Source organism: Aegilops tauschii, chromosome 5 (assembly GCF_002575655.3).
Source record: "Aegilops tauschii subsp. strangulata cultivar AL8/78 chromosome 5, Aet v6.0, whole genome shotgun sequence".
NCBI lineage: Eukaryota > Viridiplantae > Streptophyta > Magnoliopsida > Poales > Poaceae > Aegilops > Aegilops tauschii.
Window position 1 is genome coordinate 557,782,753 of NC_053039.3, and position 27,933 is coordinate 557,810,685.

General features: G+C 45.9%; 4 protein-coding genes and 1 pseudogene across 6 annotated transcripts; 3 read left to right on the top strand and 2 right to left on the bottom strand.

The window, feature by feature from the left end:
* Positions 1-977: 977 nt before the first annotated feature.
* LOC109774650 (uncharacterized) lies at positions 978-7,592 on the bottom strand. 2 transcript variants are annotated; one of them, XM_020333394.4, is made up of 10 exons: positions 7,180-7,592; positions 7,002-7,080; positions 6,800-6,902; positions 6,317-6,460; positions 5,520-5,578; positions 3,297-3,364; positions 3,142-3,193; positions 2,474-2,662; positions 1,784-2,386; positions 978-1,541 (listed from the first exon to the last, which is right to left on the bottom strand). In XM_020333394.4, exons 1-10 carry the CDS (start codon positions 7,239-7,241, stop codon positions 1,326-1,328), a joined length of 1,575 nt encoding a protein of 524 aa, XP_020188983.1. In that variant the 5' UTR covers positions 7,242-7,592; the 3' UTR covers positions 978-1,325. The 2 variants fall into 2 exon arrangements, with proteins under 2 accessions (XP_020188983.1, XP_020188984.1); XM_020333395.4 differs by having other exon boundaries at positions 6,796-6,902; positions 7,180-7,434.
* Positions 7,593-12,122: 4,530 nt separating this feature from the next.
* LOC109774652 (uncharacterized) lies at positions 12,123-15,025 on the top strand. Its single transcript, XM_020333398.3, has 5 exons — positions 12,123-12,447; positions 13,504-13,703; positions 14,167-14,268; positions 14,494-14,545; positions 14,639-15,025. The coding sequence occupies exons 1-5, from the start codon at positions 12,324-12,326 to the stop codon at positions 14,749-14,751; spliced, it is 591 nt and encodes a 196-aa protein (XP_020188987.1). The 5' UTR covers positions 12,123-12,323; the 3' UTR covers positions 14,752-15,025.
* Positions 15,026-15,254: 229 nt separating this feature from the next.
* On the top strand, positions 15,255-17,044 carry LOC109774651 (uncharacterized). 2 transcript variants are annotated; one of them, XM_020333396.4, is made up of 3 exons: positions 15,255-15,462; positions 15,632-15,718; positions 16,278-17,044. In XM_020333396.4, exons 2-3 carry the CDS (start codon positions 15,638-15,640, stop codon positions 16,866-16,868), a joined length of 672 nt encoding a protein of 223 aa, XP_020188985.1. In that variant the 5' UTR covers positions 15,255-15,462; positions 15,632-15,637; the 3' UTR covers positions 16,869-17,044. The 2 variants fall into 2 exon arrangements, with proteins under 2 accessions (XP_020188985.1, XP_020188986.1); XM_020333397.4 differs by having other exon boundaries at positions 15,637-15,718.
* A 6,282-nt stretch (positions 17,045-23,326) lies between these two features.
* Positions 23,327-23,822, top strand: LOC109774654 (uncharacterized; annotated as a pseudogene).
* A 508-nt stretch (positions 23,823-24,330) lies between these two features.
* On the bottom strand, positions 24,331-26,956 carry LOC109774655 (uncharacterized). The gene has a single exon (XM_045229341.1). The coding sequence runs from the start codon at positions 26,657-26,659 to the stop codon at positions 24,698-24,700; it is 1,962 nt and encodes a 653-aa protein (XP_045085276.1). The 5' UTR covers positions 26,660-26,956; the 3' UTR covers positions 24,331-24,697.
* Between the last annotated feature and the right edge of the window lie 977 nt (positions 26,957-27,933).

Genomic DNA, 27,933 nt, shown 5'->3' on the forward strand with positions numbered 1-27,933 from the left:
CTCAGGAAGAACTAGAAGGGCGCGAGCTCTCGTGTCGAGCCTAATTCAAATGGGCCAGCTGCTTGCTGGAGCGGCCCACATGTCAAGGATACGGTCCCAGCTGCTTGCTGGAGCAGCCCACATATCCAGAATATGGGCCCAGCTGGCTGTGGCGGTTTTGCTCTGCATTGCGTTCCAAGTTTACAAAACAAAAAACAAAAAACATAACAGCCGGCTGAACGGCCGAGGGTCAAGGGAAAATATGAGATGCTACCAACTCTCACCTCGTATACCACGTGACACATGTGGCAAGCAATCCAAACAATTAAAAAAAACTCTCACCTCCTATGATACCAATTTTAAGAATTTAAATTTAAACATTTCAAAAAAATCTGAAAAAAATCATCCATGTTCACAACACAAAAATCAGATCCAAATTCGAAATATACAAAGAAACAAAAAAAAAGAAATTAATCAAGAATAGTGTCAAAAGAAGACAAAACAAAAATGACACTATTCACATATGAATTTGTCTTTTTTTGTTTCTCCATGTGTATTCAGAATTTTGATCTGAATTTTTTAGGGGTTGTCAATGTATGTGTTGTGAACATCTATGACTTTTCAGAATTTTTTTGAATTGTTTAAGATTCTTCAAGTTGGTATCACGGGAGCATGTGAAGGTTGGTATCACTAGATATTTTCCCACTGGGTCAATTGATCGGCACACGGCTCGGAGCGGGTGACCATGATCTCAGCAAGCCCACCCAACGCCTAAGTGCACACAGATTTTTTTTTCTCTATTTTTTCTCTATTTGTATAAAAACAGGTGTACACAGATAATGTGCTGCAAAATATAGCAGTCTATCTAAACAATAGAAAGCATGTGCCACTGAGAAATTTAAAACATATAGCCTGCCAACCCTTCAGGCAGATACCCTCAAAACCCTGAGTGCATAATGGTCTGCATTTTGCCTATATAACTAACCAGATAAAAAAGGTGCCAACGAAAATAAACTAATCTTCCATGGCAAGCAAAGTACAGAACAAGCCTTACAGACATGAAAAGAAATCCAGTAAATACAATCTTATTTACTAGTATTAACTACTCCTCCGTCTCAAGATGTAAGACGTTTTTTGACACTATGATAGTGTTAAAAAATGTCTTACATTTTGAGATAGAGGGAGTACTTGTTACATTTTATCCAACTAACGTTTCTCAGGTGGGATATGGTACTAGCTAGCTTAGAAGATATTGCCAAAAGTACACCATGCTAGTTTGAACTAACGCATTTCGGTACAGTGCTGCAGTGACAGCCAAGAGCCAACAAGTTTGTAAGACCTGCTGCTTATGAAAACAGAGGCGATTTCCTGTCGCCCATTGCGTAAGAAATTATGTTCTTCTTCAATGGTGATATGTACTGGGCACCATGGAATGCAGCGGCTCTTAGAACATTGAGGGGTCCGAAATCGACAGAGTACATCTTCTGGAAGCCATCTAGAACTGCCGCCATCGCAACATTGGCACCCTTGCGGTCATTCTCATACCGGTTCAGCAAAGATAGCTGGCAAATGGGAAAAGGTTTGGTTAGTTTGCTGTCCATGACAAACATGTTGTTTATACTAGAGTAACCAGCATATGCAAGATGATGACAAACAATGATCCAAATAAAGAAACCAGGAGTCAAAGCAAGGAAGATTAAGCTTGCTGAATGACCAGCTCATAGTATTAAGAGTTGCTCACAGAAGCTAGATACAGTAGTATCCGCATAAATCTAACCAAAAGACAGCAATATTAGGTACTTACATCCCCAATATCAGCACCAACAGAAACTCCTTCAGAAATAACTTTTGCTAAGGCAGCTGCGTCTCCAAAACCCAAATTGACACCTTGACCGGCCAAGGGGTGCACTGTATGAGCAGCATCACCAACTAATGCTAGCCTTTTTGAAACATAATCATGGGAGTGCATCAGGGACAATGGAAATGCCATTCTCTCTGAGATCAGCCCAATTGCCCTTGGTGGTACTTCAAAGCATTCTTTCGTAGACGCTGCAGTACCTCCAAAGTCAGAAAACAACCTTTCCACGTAATGGTCAAGGCTACTAGAATTGGGATGGGGTCCATAACCAAAATCCAATGCACGGTTCACTGACATCACAAAATCTTCAGAGCTCATTGACTTATGGCGTGATGCCTCCTCTGGGCTCATTGTCCACACTATATTGCTGAAGTTGTCACCTATTGGAAGCAGGGCAATCGGACCAGAAGGGAGAAACCTCTGCCATGCAGTGTCATTCTCTGCAGTATGCTCTACTGTACAGATAATGGCACTCTGAGGATAACTCCAACCAGTTGTTTTTATGCCCGCAATCTGCCTTACATTGGATTTGGAACCATCAGCTCCTACCTGCGACCATAATTTAAAATAAGTGACTGAAGGCAATAAAGAGATACAAAAGTTTGAATGAATGGAGAATCATATATAGGAACATACCACCAACTTTGAATATAAAGTCTGTCCATCACTTAGGTCAAGTTTAACCAAATTACTACGGCGTAGTTCCTCTGCCTCAGTTGATGGTGGCTTCAGTCCTGCTACTCCTACGTTTCTGCTCTTTGATGGGAAAGCAAGAGAGACCAATCGGGTAGGGTAGACCATCTTTTCAATGTCCTCCTTTTGCTCCTGGTAAGGCAAACATCTTAAGTTGCAATTTAAGGTGACTATTTCAATGGAAAATAAAGGAAGATAACAATACAAGTGCAACATCTAGCTGGAAACCACCCATCCATTAATTTCCGTGTGTCTTGACATTTTTAGGATATTTGAGATTACCTTATGAGGACTATTAATGTCACACATAAATTTGAACTGTGCTTCATGACCAACAGTTCTAACGAAATATGTTGTCGGTAACTAATCGTCGTGTACAGCTAATAAAAAACTAACATATGGGAATTAGGTGCCATAAAAGTAAGTACATCTGTTTTTTATGACAAAGGTCTCTTATATAAGATTTACTTTGCTCTCTAGAATGTGTGGGCTGTAAGGCTGTACTGTATTCAACAAGTTTATAAACTAGGAAACAAACCATTTGTATGGAGTGAGGTCTAAAAATCTAGATGCGGATCAAAATCATCGAAAGTTTATTGAAAAATACAGACCTGTAAGCGTAACAGAAGTGAGTTGCAAAGCACCTTGTTTTCCACCACACATCTAAATAACGGGAAAACAAAGCAAAAGGTTATCACTGAACCAGTGGAAAAAGAAAAGGTTATCAGACAATTAGAGGTTTACAGCAGCTCCCATTTAAACATACCCAAGATATTCTTTGCACACGTCGCTTGCGTTGTACCTTGTGTATCCTAGTCCAGTGTAATCCCACACCTGCCAGCGAAAATGCGTCAAATTGCAATCAATGCTTATGTTGAACACCCACTATCTAAAGCAAGAAACTGCTGGTCTTGTTGTGTGCAGGTGCAGCAAATAAGTTGGAAGAAACTGTTGCACTTGTGTGCAAGTGCAACAAATAAGAATGAAAAAACTGTTGCTGTCATTGTTTGCAAGCTCAACAAATAAAAGAGGACAAGACCAAAGGTAAAGGAGGCATGCTAATGCATGTACATATGGCATAACAGTTGCCATGAAAAAGATCACATAATAATGGCCTAATATTCACGAAATAAGGCATACAGTATGTACCATCCAATCATAGTTAAGCTTCAAGTAATCTATAATATCCTAAATTTAAATGAAAGGGGCTAGGTAAAACAGGGGCAGAATAAGGTCTACCACTATGTCAGTATATTTATGTTCCATTTGGAAATTGAATGGGAAAACTTTGAAAGTGTGAAGCATTTGTGCATGTTCCATTTCACCATTTTTATTGTGATCAATTCAATAGTTCATTCAATTTGGTTCACTGGGACAAATGACTCAAATGGATTCAATAGAGAAGCATCAGCGAATTGCTCTGAGTCTTATCAAGCACATGATGAAGTTAATCAACATATTTTTATACATGGACCATAGGTTGCAGAAATCAAGTTGGCACTGAGGTTTGCACATATTCAGTCTATTTAGTAAAGAAACAAACTAAGTCTAAGTCACCCCAAATTTAAACATGTGCCAGGAAACATCCATATTATGGACCATAGAGAGTTAAGGTTGTGCGATAATATTGGATATAAGCCAGTACTTCAACAATCATTTCAACATATCAGGACAGAAATAAGCTTTAATGAGACTATATGCTACAAATCTAACATAACACATCAGGTAGTCAATAAAATAAAGCAGCAGTGCTGCAAGTCACTACAATGAACTTGCCAAAATTCCCCAGGATGCACTCTAAGGACAAGCTTACATGCTTGTAAGCATGACAATTTATTGCCATGTTCTATGAGGGCAGGGTTACTGAATGAGCATCTGCCATATTTAGTGAAACTTTCTTTGCTTATCATGCTTTAAAAGAACAAACCATGAAACCCTCGAATGTCCTATATAAAGTTAGTCAGACCAGATCTTGCAAGAAACCATGGACTCGAATGGAGACTCGGTAGTTTTTCCTCAATGAGCAATGTAGACCAGAGACAAAAATAATAATGCTTATCACATAGGTTCAATAGAGCACACACAATAATCAGATTGATAAACAACGTTGACAGCTAAAACTAACCAAGAACAGCAAGTCAACGTTTGTCCCTCTCATACGTTATATAGCATTTATACCATTTATTTATGGTGTTTGTAAGTGACAATATCAACATATCCATTCACGGAGTTACAGTTACTATGCAATGTAAGGGCTGCCTAGCATAATTCTGAATTCCCCTCTCAAGCTTCAGCACTGGAAATTTAAAGTTTATTAAGATTGTGCGGAAAATATATTAATATCAGAAACATAACATGAGTTCAGTTACCAAAACATATTTAACCCCATGATGTCAGAAGACACGTAAGGGAGGTCAAGATATGATTCTTATACAAAGATGACAGAAGAATCTGCTTAAGAGTTCAGGTCACAATATTGAATACAACTGGTCAGCTTTCAAACAACGCACAATATATCTACAGGATACTGCATCTGTAGTGGATAATCTTTGGCTATGCTACCCGTTTTTCATGTATAGGGAACTGATATGATAGAACTAGATGTACTTGTCCTCTATATAGAATCATCCATATATTAAAAACAACATGACAGGCATGCATACTTTACAGCCAGCCCAAGCTCAAAAGGCCCACAAAAATGCTATTGCCCATTAAACTGCCAAGGTATTTATGTTTTCTATGCTTTATTAACAAACTTGATTACATGTTAACCCATAATTATTTTTCCCCTGGAGTAGAAGAAAATATGAAATAAGCAGACAGATGAATCATGAAATGTCATTTTAGTTTGATTTGACAATCTATCAATCATAGGAACACCAACATATATAAATTATTATATCTAGTGTAGGAATAGATATAGTGGTAGAAAGCAGGTGAACACAGAAAGGTAATCACCATCCATATGATGAAAATTGCATGTCATCACCTGCATTTTACCAAAGAAAGCATGTCTCTGCTGTAGAATATGCTCCCATGCACCAATATCTGTCACATGGCATAATACAAGTATGAAATATATGTCAAACTATACAATACTATAGCTACTAAATAAAATGAAGTAGCTACAAACACATAATAAGGAATGTTTTAAGATGTTGTAATTCTGAAACGGCACGTTGTCAAGCATTCCACTTTTCATCCTCAATAAGCGAAAATAGTGCCACACATTTAATCAAATTTATGATTAGGCACAACCAGCGGCAAAAAAGAAACAATGGGTATATATAGATCAGCAGAGTTGGCAGCACCATCCGTGATTGTGCCTATTTGACATGAAGTTCCAGGTTATCACTATACTAAACAAGAAATGCAGCTCAGCTGGATATTGCGTGATGACAAGTGCTAGGCACATATCAGTTACTCCCTCTGTAAACAAATATAAGACGTTCTAGATCACTAAAGTAGTGATCCAAAGCGTCTTATATTTGTTTACAGAGGGAGTACTTAGCTAACATCGCAAAGCAGTAGGTTGTGACTGAAGCACTTTGAGGTTATAGGAACAATCTAATGTAAGCATAGATGGGTTCTTCAGATCAACTTAAAAGCTAGTAGCATGTCTTGTTTAAACAACTGTCAAACCCAACAAAAGGGATCGACCTTTCTGAATTATCACCAAAACATACTAAGCACGCTTTAGCTCCAGATATTGATATACAGCAAACATTCGCAGAATTCTGGCTTGTAACAAGCAATGACATATCGATTTTATATTTACAATCTTACCTCTGAAGAAGGAAATGGTTGCAGGAGTAACAGTGCTGACCCTTGAATCAGGTATACCATCTTTCTTCAGATAATTCGTTGACTTCAATGCAGGATTGCTGTCGATGACGGCAACTCGCAGGTGTTTGGTCAATGGCATATTGGCTGCATGTAAGGATAAATAAGCGTAAACCCAAGATTATATACAGAATAGGTATTTCTAATCTAACACAACCATAGCATAGGATTGTCAAATTCATACACAAGATGTTTTCGTATAGCCCTCAGACTACCCTGCACTACCAACAGCATTTGCAGTACTTGACATTGAACTAGTAAAATAGCAGGGAGAATTTTATTCCAATGGTGCCAACATTCCTTCTATAACTAATTCTGTAGCCTGCCCATTATGAGGATCGATTCTCCGACTAAGAGCAACACGAAGCTGAGCTCATGAACAATTGGAAGTAAGTAACAGAAGTACACCAAGGCAGCAATACCTACAGAGTGCACAAGCAACAGCCAGGCCCACCATGCCTCCACCGACGATAGCAACATCAAGCTCGTCGTCTCCGGCTCTCACCCCGCCAACCTTCTCCAGGCCATCCTAAATGTTCACCGGCAGAATAAATAAACCTCAATCAATCTCGTAATTCGCGGCACACTATGGGCCACGGCACATGCGGTTCGCGGAGAGGAAGGGTACCTGCGGCTCGGACGCTCCCGCCGGCGCGCTGGAGAAGGCCCTCGAGGCCTTCCGGATCCGATCCGCCGCGGCGAAGCACCTGCGGTTTGGGGGAGAAGGTGGAGAATGGATGAGCCGGAGCAGAAGAAATCGGGGATGGAGGGGGGAGGGCGGGGACACAGAGAGCACTCGCGCGCACCTCGTTCTGCGCAGCAGGGCGTGGGCCGCGGCCGCGGAGGCGCGCGCCGGCGTCAGCGTCATCGGCGAGGTTTGGGTTCCGAGGGCCGAGCCGAGCGGATACCTGTATCTACGAGATTGACGGACCCCCGGTTCCGCCGGCCGCCGGAACACTCTGCTCTGCCGCCGTGAACAGAGTCAAATCGGCCTCGGAGACCCTTGAAGGCGGGGCACCGGTCGCGGACTCGCGGGAGGCGGCTGTTGGGGGTGCTAACGTGCGGCGAGTAGGGATTTTGTGCGGGTGGAGACGGCGGCGGCCACGGTACTTTTTTTTTTTTTTGAGAAATCTAGTCCCACTTTATTAAGTCTCAGAAATGTTCATGGATACAAGATTTTGATCGTGGGGAATCCCAAATCACAGATGACGACCTACTCCTAAATTACAGGAGTACTTTGCTAGATTGTGCGCTTCAAAATTAAATTGCCTATGCTCATGGATGAAAGTACATGAAAGAAAAAATCTCGAGCGGCTAATGATCTCCCTAATAACTGCACCATGCCTTCCACCTGTGAGTTGATGAATATTGTTAATTACTCCCAGGCAGTCCGAGGCGACGTGAAGATGCTAGATGCCCAAATCCTCAGCGAGAGCAAGAGCTTCCCTCACCACATATGCTTCCAAAGTCGCTGGGTCATTCATACGAGAGACTAATGTGGAGGACCCCATGTAAACGCCATCCTGGTTCCTGCACACCACCGCCGAAGCGCCCATCTTGCCATTGTTTGCTACAGCTCCATCAACATTGAATTTGAAAGTGCCTTCGGGTGGAGCCGTCCATCGTACAGTACTATCTGTTGAGTGCCCTGTTGCCTGTCTCGAAGCTACAGCCGGCTCCACGGCCTCCTCCAGGTCACGCAAGTACGTGTTTATGAATTCATCTGTTTGTCTTGGCCCCTGAAAAATCGATTCATACACAGCTTTCCTTCGTGCATACCATATCGCCCATAGTGTGATGACCGGCCTCGTGAACTGCTCATGATTCAGAATCTCATGCAAATTGAACACCCAGTTCTTTGCGCTAGGCTCCAGATTATTAGATATTTTCTCAACAAGATCGTCATCTGACAAAGCCCATACACACCTAGCCATAGTGCAGCTCAAAAGTGAGTGTCTCCATGAGTCCTCGGCTCCGCATAGAGGACAAGCATCAATTTCTGTCATATTTCTTCGAAGCAACACATCAAAAGTTGGCAGTGAATGACGTGCCAATCTTCACAGAAAAACTTTCACTTTGGCGGGAATTTTGATCTTCCACAGCAATGTCCAGGCACTCTGTTCTTTGATACTGTCAGAGGATTCACCACATCCCTCAAGCCAACACTCTCGCTGAGTTTTAGTCCTGATGATGAATTTGTAGGCCGAGCTCACTGAAAAAACTCCCGTACTGTCCGGATGCCACGCCCAGTAGTCACCAATATTCTGTGTGCAAACCGGGATTTTCAAAATTTCCTCCGCGTCGTTGGGCAAGAAGATGTTGCGTATTAGCTGCTCATTCCAGCTTGCTGTAGCTGGCTCCATGAGGTCTGAAACCCTCTCTTGTGGGTTATGAACAAGCGATAAAATTGGCCGAAGATAGGAATTTTTAGGGATCCAATTGTCTGACCAAATAAAAGTCTCTTGTCCATTCCCAATTCTTTGAATCAAACCTTGCTTCAGGATATCCCTCCCCTCTAGAATTGCATGCCACACCTGGGAGGGTTTTGTGCCAAGTTCTGCATTAAGAATAGTAACCTCGGGGAAGTACACTGATTTCAATATTCTCGCACTTAGAGAGTTGGGCTCTTGAATAATCCTCCATGACTGCCTAGCAAGTAGGGCGAGGTTAAAAATTTCCATGTCCCTGAACCCTAACCTGCCCAAATATTTGGGCCTTGTCATAACTTGGAGAAACACGTCGACCTAGGCCTAGCAGAGGAAGGAGACGAGGATTCGGGCTTTTTTTTGTGAGAAAAAAAAGGAGACGAGGATTTGGTTGCGGCGACCGCTGGCGCATATGGGCTTCTTTTAAAAAAATCAACATATCTTGGGATAACTGTGAACAAATTTTATTAAAAAATGTTATAATGTTTGAAAGTGTGAAAGAAAATTCAAAATTCGAACAAAACCTTGAAATGGAAGTGAGAAAAAAGAAAAACGTGAACAGTTTTATATATACATTGAACATTTTTGTGATATACGTTGAAAAAAGATACACGGTGAACATTTTTGTGATATATGCTGAACAATTTTTAAATACACAATGAAAACACTAAGTACGTTGAACATTTTATTAATATACGGTGAACAATTTCTTGAATATATGGTTAACATTTTCTTAAATATATGATGAACATTTTTCTAATACACGGCGAACTGTCTATAATACACACAAAAAAGAGAAGACAAAGAAAAGATAAACAGAAAAACAATGTCTTCAACATGTATAACAAAAAATGTTCAATGATATTTTAAAATTGTACAGCGTATATGAAGTTTGATATTTCTGGCCCATACAACTCTGTGCAATCAACAAGTTTTACAGATGTCTCCAACGAAGTTTTGGAGACTATTATGCTCATATATGCTGAAGATATATTCTAATCATGAAGCTTTGGAGAAGATTATACCTTTTTTTTTAACATCTGTACACATTTTAAATTAACAAAGTAGGAGTGAAGTCTGATTAAAACCGTAAGTTGTAGACCTCGTCAGAAACAGACCCTCACATCTATAAATCATTGAAGTCTGTACCTTATCTTCTGCAATCCCGGTCATTTTTAACCTTGAGGCCGTAGGTGGCATCGGGAAAAGAGGAGGATGGATCGGTTAGGCAGTACACCGGCATGGTATATTGTCGAACACATGCAGTGCGTCTCCTGGCATCATCATCTGGCCGAGCGTCTCCATCGCCAGTCTGAACTCGCCGCTCCGGCAGTACACCAAGACGAGCAAAGGTGTCCCCGACGAATTCCAGCGACTCCATCACATCCCGTGAGTGCACTTCCTCTCTGCACGTGCAGGGCGCGACCCGCCGGCGTCCTCACGAACGACGCACCCTCACCTACTCGACATCACCACCGCAACCAACCAGAACATGGCCGCGGCTTTGCGTGTGTGTGCAGTGGCGGCCCAGCAGTGGCTCATGGCGACCGGCATCCTGCCGCACCGCACCGCATGCGGCAATGTCGTCGACGATCTCACTTGCGCTCCACCGCATGAGGCGATGGCAGCATGCAAACTAGCTCGGTGTACCAGCTCCTGGTCGCAGCATAACCTACGGCTACGGCGGAGGAGTGCAGTCGACCAGGAGGTGCGCGAGGCAGTGGAAGACGCCACAAGCAGCCTGCTTGTCCCTTTGATCCGGCCATTATGGCGGCCGTCTGGATCAGCTCCAACTTCATGTAACCGACGACGTGGAGGAGTGCCGATGACGTCGCGCCGCCGGAGGCCGAGCGGTACAGCATGCGTTCATCTTTTGACCGGCCATGATGAGCTCCAAGTACCACACCTCGGGGCACTTCTGGCAGAGCACGAAGCCGCCCACCTCGGTGCGGCCCTGCGCGGCGGCGATGGTCTGGTCGCCGAGGTGGAACTCTGACACGCACATCCGCACCTTCCCCATGCGTGCGCTGCGATGTACTCCCTCTGTACAGAAATATAAGAGGGTTTATAATCCTTTATGGAGGGAGTAGTTACTACTCTGTAGACGCCTTGCTTCATTCATGCATCCATACAACCAAGAACACGTATGCTATGCACTCAATAATCACTGGCATTGGGCGGCTCTCGGACGCCTGAGGCAGCAGATCATGAACGGCCCCCCGAGAGCGTGAATCAAAGCCTAGTCGGTAAACACGGCATTCCCTCTGCCATGTCATCCCACGGTGAGAGTAACATAGATAGTAACATCACACATATCTAGGTTAAACAGATGATGTGGCATACAATAAATGAAGAAAGAGATGAAAATGGTAACATAGCTAGTTACTACTAGTATGAGTAACATCACACATATCAAGGCAAGATGTGTCTATAGCCTAATAAATGAAGTGCTCCATGTTACCACACATATATTACTCCCCACTATAGAGGTAGTAACATAGACTAATAACATGGACCCATTGTGGCTAGTCTAAAAGGACATCAAAGTCGCAAACAACCGGGATCAAAGAGGAGATGGTACAGACTTCGGGGATTCAGAGGTGAGGGTTCGTTTCGGATGAACTTTACAACTTCAGTATTTAAATCGTACTTCACTCACAAAGAAGTAGTACTGAGCAGATGAGAGCCATTAATTAGATGTGCTTTGTGTGGTGGACATGGGCTAAGTTATGCTCCTGACCTGGCAAGAGTTAAGTTAAGAGGAGTGTCGCATTTGTTTTGTAAGACCTGAATTAGCTCTCACCCGATTCTTCTTGTTACACAAATATTGTCTTGTGAAGAGAGGGCTATACATTCAATTGTACTACTTCATCCATCCATCAATGTACCATACTCGCATTGTCGTCCGTGTCCACCCACGAGTGTTGCAGTGCAATGCAAAAGGGCTAGCTCGTCCTCGTTGTAGGCAGCATCGCGGAGGGATGCGTCCCAATCGTGGTCGTAGAAGCCGTCGGAGTGACTGCCGGTGCTGGACATGGTCGCGGGAGATCGGAAGTTGATGGATTGGAGAAAGGGGGAGCGGAGCGGAGTGAAATGAGGCTAGGGTTCGATCCAGATGGGTTTTTTTTGTGGGGCCATGGTGGGTCATAGGGGGGCCGGACGGATGCACCTGGGCTGGATATGAGAAGTAACAGCCAGTCTGGGCGTTTGAGACAGGTTTAAAACATCCGGATGGGTTAATTTTTTAAAAAACGGTCAGTGATCGGTCCGTCCGTTTAGATGTTTGAGGCTAATTTGAGACGTTTGGGTGTATATGCTGAGCGATAAAAAAGCATTGGTTGCTTCGTGTGGGGGTAGCACCGCGTGGCGTGCGCGTCGAGCCGACGACGGGTAAAAGCAGAGCAGAGCAAAACGGTTTCCGTCCGACGACTTGACCGTGAAAGGGAAAGGAAAATAGAAACGCGTGTGACGTGTGCCTTCCCGTGCGTCTCCGAGGGCGACAGGGAAAGAAAGGAAGGAAGGGGATGAGCTCCGCCGCCGCCGCCTCCTCGTCGGCGTCGCCGGTGCCGCCGGAGGACGACGTATGCTCCGTCTGCCACGACCGCTTCCGGATCCCCTGCCAGGCCAACTGCTCCCACTGGTTCTGCGGTTCGTCCCTCCCTCCCTCCTCCCTCCCTCCTCCCTTTCCTCCCCCGATCCATCTCCACTGTTCCCCCTCCCTCCCCGGAAAATTTGCCACAAATTGTATAGAGGCGTGAGCGTTCGGCTGGCTACGGGAAGCTGCTGCTCCTTCCCTTCGGGTGCGTGGAAGGGGGCTCTGGATTGCTCGGAATTGCCGACGAGTGTCAGATTCGTTCGATTGTTCAGATCAATGGCGAGCTGCGGAGTCGTACGCCCAGATCGAGAACTTGCCCTTGTTCTCTCCTAGTTTGTGTTGGACGTGCTTGCTCGAATCGATCCGAAATGAGGGTTTAGGGTGCTCTGGTTTGCTTGCGGTGAAATAATCGAACTCATATAGTGTGTAACGGGATGGCAGGGCAGTAGTGGGTACTAGAATCTATGTGCACCACCTGTTTGATAACAGGGTAGTGTCTACTAGAATGTGCACGACAGAAATATCTGCCATATTTCAAGATTGCTTCTCATTATCTGGAGTTTAAAATTGTTTCCAGCAAGTACTGAAGGCGATGAACACCATCCCCTTGTGCAGCCATTGTAGAAAATCCACCTTCATTGGCGATGTAAGCATCGTCTCGGCCCATCCAATGTCCGTTCACAGTCCCGAAGCAACAAAATCACATGTGCGTGTTCACATTGAGTTCAGATCGTCTCCACCTGAAACAATGGATGAGTTACTTCAAGAATTCCATATGCATCCTTGTATCTTGGTTGAAGGATACTATTTATCATTTTAAGGAAATGTGGCGCTGATTTTGTTCACTAGGAATAAGCAAGTTTGTCTGCCTAAAGTGTATAATCAATGTAATAGTAGATATACCATATGGTGTGTTACAGTGGAGATGTCCGCTGCATAGGTTACTGTTTGTCTTCCGGCTTACCCTCTACACAATATGTTGTAATATCTGGTTGCTGATTCACACATTATACATACTTTACCCATCTTATTCCTGTGTAGGGTATTATCTTCTATAGTTCTATTACTGAAGATTTAGTTAGTTCTTCTAAGTTCCCAAGTTTTTGCAGGAGAGTGCATCATCCGTGTTTGGAATCATGGAGCTGCTGTACAGCCTTGCAAGTGTCCCATTTGCCGCCGCCTGATAAATCTTCTGGTACCTGCTAATGTATCAGATGATCAGAATGATGATCCCCAACTTCAGCGTGTGTTGGGAGAGATTCAGCACTACAATCACATATTCGGTGGAGCACCACGCAGCCTAACTCAGGTTTATTGTACTCTGGTCATGGAAGTTGTCTTTCATTTATTTGGGATATATGATCTGCATAGGAGATTTGGCCAGATGATTTCAAATTTTCATCCTCTTCAAAATGACCAAGGACTGTTTTCCTGATATAAATTTTGCAATGGATATATGATTGGCAAAATTACCTGATAGCAATTCAGCAGTGCCAAGGGGGAATTCATCAGTACCCCATGTTCTTGTATAGGCTAGAAATTCTCACATTAATGATTGCAGTTGAAGGAGAAAGTTCTACAGCATCAGTTATGGCGATCAGATTAGGACATTGCAAATTGCTTAGATATAGTTATTCAAGCTTTATATTTGTCATGATAAATGTTAGCATTCTACAATGAATTTACCATGTATTTTCTAATCCAAAGACAACCTCTAGGCATTTACTAATAGTAGATTATGGTAACCACTAGTTCATTATTACCTTTTTCAGAGGTTGCAAGACCTACCGTTTTTCATACGGAGACTGTTCAGAGAACTAATGGATCCCCAGAGGACCCTCCCACTTGTCTTCAGGGCGAGGATGATTCTGATGGTACGTATGTTGTAGGCCACTAATAAAACCATGTTTACCACCTTATAACATTACACTGGAAAACTACTAAGACGGTGGAAGTAAACAAAACAGGTCACGCTGTTTGTTACTTCATTCATCTTCGTACCATCCGTTGGTGACCGGTGCTATGGATGCGAGGCATGAGACGGAGCGCGCACACATGTAGATACGAACCTGACGCGCTTGCTGATTCGAACTATGTAGGTGATCCTGAGCGGAGTGTACGTGCTGAGCCCGGTCGACATCCTTCCCGAGAGTAAGTGTGGCCCCTCCAATCCAAGCTGATTTGCAGTCCAAACTCCTTGGTGACATATGATGCACTGATATGGGTGTGTTGTTGGATGTGCAGGCGTGCTGGGGTTGTTTGGGTTCTTTGACGACTTCCTCATCCTGGTGATCGTGTTCCTCCACCTTGCTGCCGTGTACCGGTCGCTGCTCCTGTACCGCCACGGCGGCCATTGATCTGGACTTGGCGCGCCGCTGATGATGCATAGTAGCAGTAGTTGGTGGGCACGGTTGCGCGTGGCGATTTGAGATCTGATTTGTACGGGAATTAAACGTCTTGCCGTGTTGATGAGAGCTGAGCGGCTTTATGTTGGTTTGCTGGATGGATCATGGATGATGCACAAACACGCTGTATGTACTTTTAGCTTATTATTACCATTGTCAGTGCTAGTTCCAGAAAGAAAATAAAATAAAAGAAAAGAGCAACAGGAAGTTGCTTATTCTTGTGCCATTGCTGTTTGACACCGAGTCACCGATCATCAGACCCTACTAGATCCTGTCTCCCGTGGAAGTTTCGAACACAAATTGTAGGACCTGGGTGAAATTAAACTGACTCTCTTGGTGTGTTTGTGTGTGTGTGTCGTGTGCTGATGCTTTTCTTTTTTGAAGAATGATGTGGCATATTGTTACTGTCAGTCTAAAGACACCAACCTGAATCTCGCAATATTAGTTTTTTTTTTTGTGTGTGTGTGTGGCTCTTGCGAGGCCGAGCAAGTGGCTGGCTGGGGGCTGCTCGGAAGGGGCCGCTGGTTGGAGTTGGTTGGAGGCGCCGGCTCCCCTCTCCGCCGCAGACGCTGAGGAGCCAGCCACGCCACGCCACAGACAAGTGAAGCACAAGCGCCGACCAGCCGGGGACTCCGACGCCGGCGCAGCGCCCCCGCCCTATCCGTGCGTACTACCACCCCCCTCGCTGCTTCTCCCTTCTTCCCCGCCGGGATGCTGAACCCCGCCAGATTCATTTACTACCGACCCCGGCCAGCCAATCTGAATCTGTGACCGCGTCCGACGACTTTCTTGACACCTCGCTTTTTTGGGGGTTAAATCTTTGGCTATGCAGTGCAGGATGTTGGCCAGGTCGCCGGCGCTGCCCTTCCCCTTCCCGACGGCCACTGAAGCTTCCGCTTCGCCGGCCTTCTTTCAACCTGTAAGACGCGATGCTCATGCTAGCCCCTCTCTCTGTTTTTTAACTTTTAACACCTTGCGCTCAACTTGTTTATTTCAGATTTTGTCCCATCATAATTCATAGTCATACCACGACCCACATGGATTCCTGAATTTGAACTGCACACTACTCATATACGTACTACGTAGTATTATAAGCTAGTGCATTTTCAGTACACCAATACGTATCAGTCATACCTACCAGTAGCAAGCCAGATACGCCTTTTGCTATCTTTCTACTCCCAACCTAGCATTCAGTATATTCGGAGGAACTGGTATTTATCCTAGACTTTAGCACTAAACGTATTTACTGATTTCTCTAGCGCAGTTTTCACATTCATTGATTGATTCGATTGGAGGGTATACGCATATGAGAACCAAGTCTTAACTTGACAATTCACATCCCATATTGCTTCTTCTCTCTGCTATATACTGCTGTGTTTTTACACTTGGAGTTTTCAGTTTCTTGGTTTCTCTGCCTGCCGACTTAACACATACCGATGACTTTCTGATCGAGCGGGGTTCGCCTTCTATTCCTCCAGTGTCATCTCTTGGCTTCCCCAACTGTGATCTTTTCCAACAAGAAACATGGAACAAGATTAACTGTCCAGCCAAACATTCAGCACGGAAAAGCACAGCACGCAAGCAGGATTCACACAAGATGGCGGGCGCTCTCATCTGACCCGGCTCAGGCCGCCGCTGTCGTGGATGCCGGTGACAGCAAGACATGGGAAGAGTGCAAGCAGATACTCACCTCACTGAATTTCTCCACCGAAGACGCCGAGAAGATGCTGAAGAAGGCGTTCGGATGGCTCCATTCGCCGTACTGGACCGATGAGAGAAAGAAGGAGGTTCCGAGCGCGGAGGTGGTAAATGGAGTGCTGGACTACGTCAGGGGCCTCGGGCTCTCTGATGACGACCTTTACAAGCTGCTCAAGAAATTCCCGGAGGTTCTTGGGTGCGATCTCGAGAGCGAGGTGAAGCTGAATGTCGGCAAGCTGGACAGTGACTGGGGGATAAACGGCAAGACTCTCCGGAGCGTTCTGTTACGGAATCCCAAGGTTTTGGGCTACAATGTGGACTGCAGAGGGGACTGCGCGGCGCAGTGCACCCGCTGCTGGGTTAGGTTTTAGTGTGTTGTTCTGCGCTGTTACGGTGGAGAAATTCAGAAGCTCAGATGATACGTTACCAACTGTCTGTCTGTTTTTGTATAGGTTATATTCAAACCAAGCAGATTTGTATAGATGGATGTACATGTACTCCCTCCGGGAGGGTTTACAAAGCTAATTTGATTTGTCTCAAGTCAAAATATTTTAAGTTTGAGTGAGTTTTTCGAAAAAATTACTAACATCTACAGTTTTATTTAAATCCAGTATGAAAATATACTCCATGATATATCTAGTGATATTGATTTCGTACCGTGGATGTTGATGCCCCCCCCCCCCCCCATAAACTCTGTCAAAGTTTAAGTAATAAATACATGGGTTTACTTCCAGTCTAGTATAAACTGAATATAACTTGTAGAAATTGTAGCAGTTTATAAGTAATGATAATAAATTTAAAAGTAGATGAAATCACATAAGCATATATACTCGCGGCAGGCAAGTTGGAGCACATCACAAGGCACACAAATAGCTCAAGTAAACAAGATCAAACAGACCCAGGATAAGGACCCCATGACTACTCCATGAGTCATGTGTGCTATGACAATCCGCTCGCTCCGTGCCACGATTCTTTTGTAGCTATGCCATCTCACAGCTAGAATCAGGTGCGACGGAGGCGGCTGCCACACTATACGACATGGCCCGGTGCGAACATGCTCGACACCGGGCATGTACTCGACATGGCACAATGTGCACACACGGCACGCTCACGCTCTCTCATTGAATGCGAAGCACCCAAGTTTAAAAACCAACAACACATTCAACTCAATATAGGAAAAGGAATTAAAAGAAAAACCAGCACATGAGGAAGAGGAGAGCTGAAAATTACCAGCACACACTGACCGATACAATTTCAGACGGGAGCATCCATGATTTCTGTTTCAAGAGATTGACTTGTTACGCGGATCTCTTCTTCAAGAAGCTGACTTGTTACGTGGATCTTGTCACCAAAGGTTTCCATTCCCATCAACGACCATAAGAGCCAGACATTTGTAAGGAACTCCCCAGCTTCACCCAGGCTCTTGGCATGCAGGTAGCCCCTGCATCTACCAGCAGAATAACAGAGCATGTCTACCCACACACCTTGGATCACCGTCCACCTCTCTTCCTCGTTGGGGTGGTCCATGAGTTGCTTGGCGAGTTTGTGGGCTTTGGGAACCACATCTTCTTTATGTTCCTCATCTTGTTCCATGAGAAGAATCCCCTGTGCAATGCTTGCTGGGTCATTCTGGTCCCTGAGAATGTGCTCGATATCATCACAAGCAACCGTGAACAAATCTTGTCTCGTCCCAGGCATCAGCATATCAGGACAAATGAAAAGCAGGTAGATCATGTAGTTGGATGTCTGCCTGCCGTGTTGGGTACTTTGACCTTGGGAGCATGTGTGAGCAGGGTGGTGGAAGCAGAGATCTGTGGCTATGTGCCACACAAGGACAATCTCGTCAAACGGTAGGTCGAGGCTCCAAGCTAGTTGTCGCCCCAGTTGATGGTGCCTCGACAGAGTCAGCTGCCCCCTGAGATTATTGAATCTTCTGTATGTGATAGGATCATGTATGTAGTTCTTCCACCCATCTTTTATGTACTGGCGAATCGGCCCTTCAATCTGGGAGGCCGCAGGCACCTGCCAAATGTACCATTGCTTGTTAATGTACTCCCTGAGGCACTTGAATGCAGCAAGTTTCATCAAAGTGGTGGGCTGCTTCTTGCGAGCACAAAAGGACATGAGGTTGTGCTGTGAAACCACGTCTTGCCAACCACGAAGATATCTTAGGATCCAACACTCACAAGGTAAGGCCAAGAAGGGTGTGAATGGAATCATGGCTGTGCAACCCAAGAGGATGTATGATACTCCAATGTCCTTGTCATTGTAACCATTCTTGTCACTCTTGGCGAAGAGCACCAGGGAAGCTAATGTCAGGAAAGGAAGCAAAATCGTCGAGCAGATGCCAAGGATAGTGTAGTGTGATCTCCCTTTGGTGTACAGGGTTCCATATGTCTTCCAAATCCAGGTAAATAAATCTCCGTGTCCATACCAATCATCCAGCTTCAGGGAATACTCTAGATAGTTAAGACGAACAGCGTACCCAGTAGAGAGGTCCACAAGCATCATAGAGACGTAGTTTCTTTATTGCACGGTCTAGAAACTTTTTATTCTCTCTTCTTTGGTCACTTGCACTTGCTACCTTGGTCTCTTGTACAAGCCTCTTTGCATCTTTTACATATTCTTCAAGTGAAAGGTTGCGTTGGGGGTCCTTCCTTTGCTTCCTGCGTTGCTGCAACAAAATCCCGTAAATTCAGAGTGCACCATGCCCACCATGGAGGAATGGATCCTTTTTCTCTTCGAGCGGACAGACTTCTGGAGGCCATGCTGTTGAAGCTGGCGCTCCTGAGGGCCTATGGCTTCTCACTGAACTTGAGGATGCCAACGATAAAGAGCAAGACCGCCGACTGCAGGAGCTTCTTCTGGCCGGACCACCACTAGCAGAAGATGTACAAGGCGACCGTGACTTGGGACACCAGAGTTATGGCATGCCGCTTCCATAGCTCATTGTCCTCGAGGCTGTAGGCCGTAATCTCCTGGCCGCCGAGGTGAATCAGGAGGATAGGCACCCATATTAGCTCGACGGCGTCGCTCCCCTCACCGGCAGTTAGCTGCTTTTGGCGGTTGAAGAGGGTGGCGAGACCGTAGACCGCCAGGGCATCCCCGCCTATGTGCGCCATCCACGCCAGCACCCTCAACCTCCGAAGCTTAGGCAATCGACGCACCCAAGCAAAGAAGTATAGGGGGAGCTGGACAGAGAGGCTGCACAAGACGAGGACGCGCAGCTTCCACTCATCCCACCATTGCATTGCATCTGGGACACCCATGTATGCGGCGCTTCCTCTTCCTCCCTTGTTCACTTGGGTATTTTGGTTCTAGCTAGCTAAGCTTAATTTCTCCTCGGGTGACCCAATGTGATTGATGAGCCTATACATACATGAAAGAGTGGTGCTGCCTTGTGATGTAATGAAGGTGAGCACTAGTCCAGTTCTCCTTTAATCTTTTGATTAATTAAATAGGAAAATGAAACATCAACGCTAAAACGACGCTGCTGCCTGCTGTAGCCAACCCCTCCTCGCCGATGCCCGAGGTCGCCACTTTCGGTCGCAGTGTGCTAGATCTGTTTTTATGAAGGATCTAATGATATTGATTTGGTATTGTGGATATTGATTGTTTTTTGGGAAACGTTTCGAACCGGTCAGCCGGCCGAACTTTCGGCCGGTCTCGCCGTTATACTCGTGCACAACTACACATGCACAGCAAGCGCACGCCACACGCGTCACGGGACACCACCCACGTCCTTATCCACACCGCTCTTTCTCTCATCCACACAAATTCTCCAGCACCCGTCCTCTCCGCTCGCGCAACACCTGCCTCGCCTCTCAGCTCACGCATCCTCTGTCTCACCTCTCGCTCGCGCCGCCGGATACTAGCTCCGGCGAGCCCCACCACCGGAGGACTTCTCTCTACTACAATTTCTCCCTCTCCGACAAGGCCTCCCCCTCCAGTTCCCCGACGACCCCTCTCACCCAGGGATAGACCAGCCCGACGGACGATGGAGCTACCGCCGGACACACCAGGAGCTTCATCCGGCCACGCCGGGAGCTGCAACCGATGGACGGAGGAGCTACAACCGGCCACGCCGGAGCTGCAACCTGTGGACGGACGAAGCTACAATCGGAGCTGCGATGGGGGCGGCACACGGTGCTACATCCGGCGATGTTTCAATCGGCAGGGCAATCTGCTACAACCGATGCAGATTTTTGCTACCACCGCGCGATGGGAAAATCTGCTACAACCAAACGGCGGCAACTCCGCGGAGCTGCATCCGTGATGCAAAAAAGCTACAACCGAAATTGGGCCGGTCGACCGGCGCCTATCACCCCCCTTGTTTTTTTCGAAATGATGCATCGATATTCTGCTTCTTTACCTTACCTTTTATTACTACAATAATTCTTGCCCGTTGCTCGCGGTGATCTCAGGGTAAGGGTGCACCCATAACCTCAAAGGGCCGGCAGGATTCCTCTATCATATATAGGATATCTCAAAGGTAAAGGTGCGCACTTACCCACGTGTGAGCATGATGACGTTCTTTGCTTTTTTTCTTTTTTCCCTTGCTTTGTTTTGGAGCAATCGGGTGTAGTAGCTCAGAATCAGATTCAGTGAAGCATGTGCATGCAATGCATACATTTCCGTACCTAGCTTGAGGCAAACTTCATAAGAGTATGCAGCCACATCCACGGCTAGTCCCAGAATGCTCAAATACCAGTTCTCGAACAAAGCTCAGATGCCTCTCTACTCTATGATAGGCATTTCTCAGACTAATCAGTTCTTTCCAAAACTATGATAATTTGAGAGTATAGAGAAAACGGCAGCTCACACATTTCATCGACCATGAGATGATTAATCGATGATCTTATTCGGTTACTTCTGTTTTTGAGATTCTCTGACCCTTTACCTTTATTATTCTTGTTACTTGTTCGCAGTGATCTCAAGTGGAAAGGTGAACCCATATATGATTCAGCAGCTTCAAGCACAATTTTTTTAGCTTTCTTTGCTGCGCTGTCGTATTGGTACTACTCACGTGTCTTTCATGATGCTTTTTTTTTGGGGTTTTCTGTTCCTTTCCTTGGGCCGGCTCTCCGGCCTCCCCACCCTCCTAACCTCTGCCGAGACCCGAGAGAATCAGACGTTGAGGAGCAGTCAAAAGCGAAGACCGGCGGCCGCCGGCCCAGCTGCCCCCGGCCCAGCTGCCCCTGCCCTATGCGTGCGTATAACTTCTACTACTCCCCTTCTTCCCCTCCCTGGTTGGTTGGTTCCATCTCCCGCAGCAGTGGACGACGATTTTTTTTTTTGAAACGAGGCAAAAGACTTGCCATTTTCATTGATTAGAAAAAGTGAGATTTGCCCGGTTAATTGGCGGAAAACCAGGCTAAAACCGATACAACCCAATCCATAGCATGGGCACCACAGGCCAACCTGGCCAACATGGCAACAGATGGTCACACGCGCGAACCACCGACAGCTCCGAGCAGACACTAAAGCCTGATTTTATCTGCATGATGACTTAATGCATAATACCAATGACTTCTGAGTAAGGGCCTGTTCGGCAATAACCTAGCTCCTCCGAATCTTTAAATCCGCGCTCCGCTCGATGGCTCCCTGCTCCCGCCGAGATTTTTCCCGAAATCACTAATTAAGGAGTACTCGTTGCAAAGAACACTCCACCTTCCCAAGTCACGACCAGTGGCGCACATGCAGCGCGCCACTTGTCGCAACCTGGTAGTTTTCCCTTTTTTCGTAGATCCGTTTATTCAAAATGTTTTATCTCTTAAACCGTGCGTCCAAATCTCAAACCGTTTTCACCATTGGATTCCTCGCGTCGAGATCTTCAAAACTAGATCCCATGTTGATAGGTTTTGACGAACTTTTTTTTCTTGAAAAAAAAGGACAAAAAAAAACCAGACGAAAAGACCAAACCGGGAGCACGTTTTTTTTTCCTTTCTGAAAGAGGCACGCCCGTGCCTTTCGCGAAATCACAACCGTGCCTCTCGGGGAAGCAAAACCGTGACTCTCGTGGAAGGAAAAAAACAAAAAACGCGTTTTCTTCCTTTCCGAAAGAGGCACGCCCGTGACTCTCGCGAAAGCACAACCGTGCCTCTGGCGAAAGCAAAACCGTGACTTTCGCGAAAGAAAAAAAACAGAAAATGCGTATTTTTTTCCCTTTCCGAGAGGCACGGCCGTGACTCTCGCGAAAGCACAACCGTGCCTCTCGCGGAAGCAAAACCGTGACTTTTCGCAAAAAAAAAACGCGTTTTTTCGCGTAATTTTTTTTTCGAAAATTTTTTTTGGTCGAAAAGTTAAGGAAGACCAGGGGAAAACCAAAACATCGAAAAACCCCGGGAAAAAACCGTTTAAAAAACCGAAAACGCGTGCGGAAAAATTAAAAAAAAATCTGGAGGGAGCGTCCAGAGCGCGACACGTGACAAATGGCTGAGAGCGCGCCAATTGGCGCTGATAGTTACGAGGCTTCCGAAGGAGCGCTCGTTAACTAGTTGCTCCGATTTTTCCGATCTGAAACATGTTCGGCAACCGAACCCTGGCTCCCTTCGCTAACTGGGCCTTTTGTCTCAAAAAGCTGGCCCAAGAAAAATAATGAAGCGGAACGTACGAGCGGGAGAGAGAGATAGATCGCACGAACCGGTATATTCCACTTATCGGTGGCAGGTTCCTGTAATTTCCACAAACTCCATCATTTGCTGGATCTGCAGAGTTCGGTTTTAGCAGCTCCAGAAAATTGAACTGTAGACTGCTCCACTCCGCGCTTCCGACTCCGAGGAGTTAAAGCGTTTGGCTCTGCTCTGCCTGCTCCAAGAGTGGAGTTGTGGAGCAGAGAGAATCCGAACATGCTCTAAGTGTGGTTTCTGTTCTATTCCTCCTGTGCCATCTTCACCAACTGAGATGTTTTACAAGAAGAGACATGGAACAGGAACCCCACTCACTCACAGGATTAACTGTCCAGCCAAACATTCAGCACGCAAATAGGATTCACAGAAAATGGCGGCCGCTCTCATCTGACCCAGCTCAGGCCGCCGCTGTCGTGGACGCCGGTGACAGCAACACAAGCTAAGCTGCTCAAGAAATTCCCGGAGGTTCTTGGGTGCGATCTCGAGAGCGAGGTGAAGCTGAATGTCGGCAAGCTGGACAGTGACTGGGGGATAAACGGGAAGACTCTCCGGAGCGTTCTCTTACGGAATCCCAAGGTTTTGGGCTACAATGTGGACTGCAGAGGGGACTGCGCGGCGCAGTGCACCCGCTGCTGGGTTAGGTTTTAGTGTGTTGTTCTGCGCTGTTACGGTGGAGAAATTCAGAAGCTCAGATGATAGGTTTTACCGTTTTAGTGTGCTGTTGTGAATTATTACTGCGAACACCTTCAGAAGTTCAATCGATATTCTGTTTTTGCATCGGTTATTCCAACCGAGCAGATTTGTATAGATGAATGTAATCCCTCTTGGCGGATTTACAAGGCTCATCGACCAGAGTTTGTCGTGAAAAATATTAACATCTACAACTTCGTATAAATCTAGTATGGAAATGTATACTTCATGATTGATCTAGTGATATTGATTTTGTATTGTACTCCCTCCGTCCCAAAATAAGCGTTGCTGGTTTAATACAACTTTATACTAAATCAGTGACACTATTTTGGGACGGAGTGAGTAGATGTTAATATTTTTCCTGATAATCCCTTGGTCAATCTTAAGTAATAAATGTGTGGGTTTACTTCTTAGTATGAACTAGAGACAACTTGTACAACTGTAGCAGTTTATAAGTAATGCTATCAAATTTAAAAGTAGATGGAATCGTATAACCATAACAACTCGCGGCACATCACATAGCACACAAATAGCTTATAAATAAACAAGATCAAACAGACCCCACGGGTCATGGGTGCTACAACAATTCGCTCGCTTCGTGCCATGATTCTTTTGTAGCTGTGCCATCCCACAGCTAGAATCAGGCACGACGGAGGCGGCTGCAACACTAGGACATCGCCCAGTGCGAACATGCTCGACACCACGCGCGTACTCGACATGGCGCGACGTGCACACACCGCACGCTCGCGCTCTCTTATGGAAAGCAAAGCACACAAGTTCAAAAAGAAACAGCACACTCAAGTCAAAATAGGGAAAGGAATGAAGAGAAAATCAGCACAACACCACACCAGTTTATTCGAACAAGTAACGAGAATATAATTTCACACGAGAGCATCTGTGATTCCTTCTTTTTCAAGAGGCTGGTTGATCTTGTCGCCCAGGATTTCCATTCCCATGAACGACCATAAGAACCAGACATTTGTAAGGAACTCCCCACCTTCACCCAGGCTCTTGGCATGCAGGTAGCCCCTGCATCTACTGGCAGAATAGCAGAGCATCTCCACCCACACACCTTGGATCACCTTCCACCTCTGTTCCTCGTTGGGGTGGTCCATGAGTTGCTTGGCGAGTTTGTGTGCATACTGAACCACAATTCCTTTAAGTGCATCTCGTTCCATGAGAAGAATCTGCCGTGCAATGCCCTGTGGATCGTCCTGGTCCGTGAGAATGGCCTTGATGTCATTGCAAGCAACTGTGAACAAATCTTGCCTCGTCCCTGCCATTAGCATCTCAGGACACACGAAAATCAGGTAGATCATGTAGTTGGATATCTGCGTGCTGCGTAGGATGGTGTCTCCACTTGGACCTTGCTGGGAGGATGTGTCAGGGTGGTGGAAGCAGAGATCCGTGGCTATGTGCCACACAAGAACAGTGTCATCGAATCCTAGTTCTTCGAGGCTCCAAAGATGTTGAGGGTGCCTCGACAGAGTGTGTTGCCCCCTGAAATTATTGAATCTTCTGTATGTGGTAGGACCACTTATATACTCCTTCCACCCATCTTTTATGTACTCGCAAATCAGCACTTCAATCTGGAGAGCCGCAGTCTCTTGCCAATTGTAGCAATGCTTGTTAATGTACTCCATGGGACACATGCAAGCAACAATTTTCATGAAAGTGGTGGTGGGCTGCTGCTTCTCGCGAGCACAAAATGACATGAGGTTTTGCTGTGAAACCATGTCTTGCCAAGTAGCAAGTTTGAGTCTGCCCGAGATGTCGCAAGGCATGCGCAAAAAGGGTGCAAACCAGGCGGCGAACTGAATCATGGCTGTGCAACCCAACAGGATGTATGATACTGTAATGTCCTTGTCATTGTAACCATCCTTGTCACTCTTGGCGAAGAGCACCAGGGAAGCCAAGGCCAGGAAAGGAAGAAACCACACTGAGCATAAGCCAAGAGGAGTTTGGTATGATCTCATTCTGGTGTAAAGGATCCTATATGTATCCCAAACCCACGTCCGTAGACCTTTGTGTACACCCTCGTCATCCAACTTGAGGAAATACTGCAGATAGTTAAGACGAATGGGGTCCCGACAAGATAGGTCCACAAGCATCATACAGATGTGGTCCAGCCTACGGGCACTTTCACTTGGTACCTCCTTCTCTTGTACTACAATACTCCTTGCCTCTTTTACATAGTCTTGGAGTGAAAGGTTGCATTTGTGTTCTTGCTCTCCTGTCTTCATTCTTGCTGAAATAAAATCCAAGCAATCCGTAGTGCACCATGCCCACCATGGAGTGAAGGATCCTTTATCTCTTGGCACGGAGAGACTTCTGGAGGCCATGCTATTGAAGCTGGCGCTCCTGAGGGCCCATGGCTTCTGACTGAACTTGAGGATGCCAACCACAAAGAGCAAGACTGCCGCCTGCAGGAGCCTCTTCTGGCCGGACCACCACTTGCAGAAGATGTACAAGGCGACCACGACTTGGGACACCAGAGTTATGGCATGCCGCATCCAAAGCTCATTGTCCTCGAGGCTGTAGGCACTTATGCTCTGGCCTCCAAGGTGAATGAGGAGGATAGGCACCCATATGAGCTCCAGAGCCTCGCTCCCTCCATCAGCAGTTAGCTGCTTTTGGCGGTTGAAGAGGGTGGCGAGAGCGTAGACCGCCAACGCATCCCCGCCTATGTGCGCCATCCACACCAGCATCCTCAACCAGCGTAGCTTATACCATAGACGCACCAAATCAGAGAAGTAGAGGAAGAACTGGACAGAGAGGCTGCCCAAGACGAGGACGCGCAGCTTCCACTCATCCCACCATTGCATTGCATCTGAGAGACCCATGCATGCATGCAGTGTTTTTTCTTCCTCTCTTGTTCACTTGGGTATTTTGGTTCTAGCTAGCTAAGCTTAATTTCTTCTAGGGCGACCCAGTGTGATGCATGGCCATATATATATATACATGATGCAAGATTGGTGCTACTAGCGGCTGCCTTTGTGATGTAAAGTAGTAGGTGGCTACACCTGTCAAGTTCCCCTTTAATCTTTTGGTTAATTATTAATTGGAAAATTATCCATTAGGAACTAAAACTTGGTTAAACTTTGGAAAGTTTGACTCGAGACACAACAAATATGTGCAGTAAAAGGACACGGTGGGAGTACGACAACTTGTGTACGTACAACAGAGCTTTCATTTGATACCGTTGTACCTGGAGTCCTCGTGGTAACATTCCTGCCAGCCCTGCTCCCAATCGAAACAATGCATCGATATCCTGCTTCTTTACCTTTGTTTTTAGGATTCTCGCCCTTTAATTAGCTTTTATTTGAGGAATTCTTGCCTCTGCTTGTTCGCGGCGATCTCAAGGTAAAGGTGCGCTCATATGATTTTGCAGCTTGAAGCACAATATTCTTGGCTTTTCCTTGTGTGTTCGTTGTAATATTGGTACATACTCACGTGTTGATCATGATCACACTCTTCTTATTCCTATCCCTTGCTTTGTTTTAGAGCAATCACTGGCTTTCCCTTTGCTTGTTTGAGCTGCAGCTCAGAACCAGATTCAGGGAAGCATGTGCATATATCTCAGTAGCCTGAAGCAAGCTTCATAAGAGTCTGTAAATGCTCCATCCAACTCAGTTTGCCCCACGAAATCTTAGTAGCCTACATGCAAATTGCACTTCAGGTGTGATGGGTTGTAAAGAAGAAAATAAACAGTTTTGCTAAAGCACATCTAGATGTGCCATAAGTATTGCACATCTAAGTCTTGTGTCATTGATCTTACGCAGAGATTCGTGTGGGTATTTTCTTTTCTCCTTTTTTTTATGCTTGATTAAGTCACTTAGATGTGCAATAATTTGGGCACATCTAGATGTGCCCTAGACACACCCGAAAATAAATCACCTTATGAGGCCAGGATTAGATCTTGGTTGTTGGATAATCAGCATAGGACGGCGCGGCGGCCGGACAAGGCACGGCCGGACGGGACGGAGGCAGCAATAGCCGGACGGGACAGCTGCCGGACAGAGAGGGAGCAGAGCCGGGACGGGGACCGGGGAGGAGGCGACGGAGATGCAGCGGCCGGACGGCCGGAGACAGGCGGGCTAGGAACGAGGGGCACGGA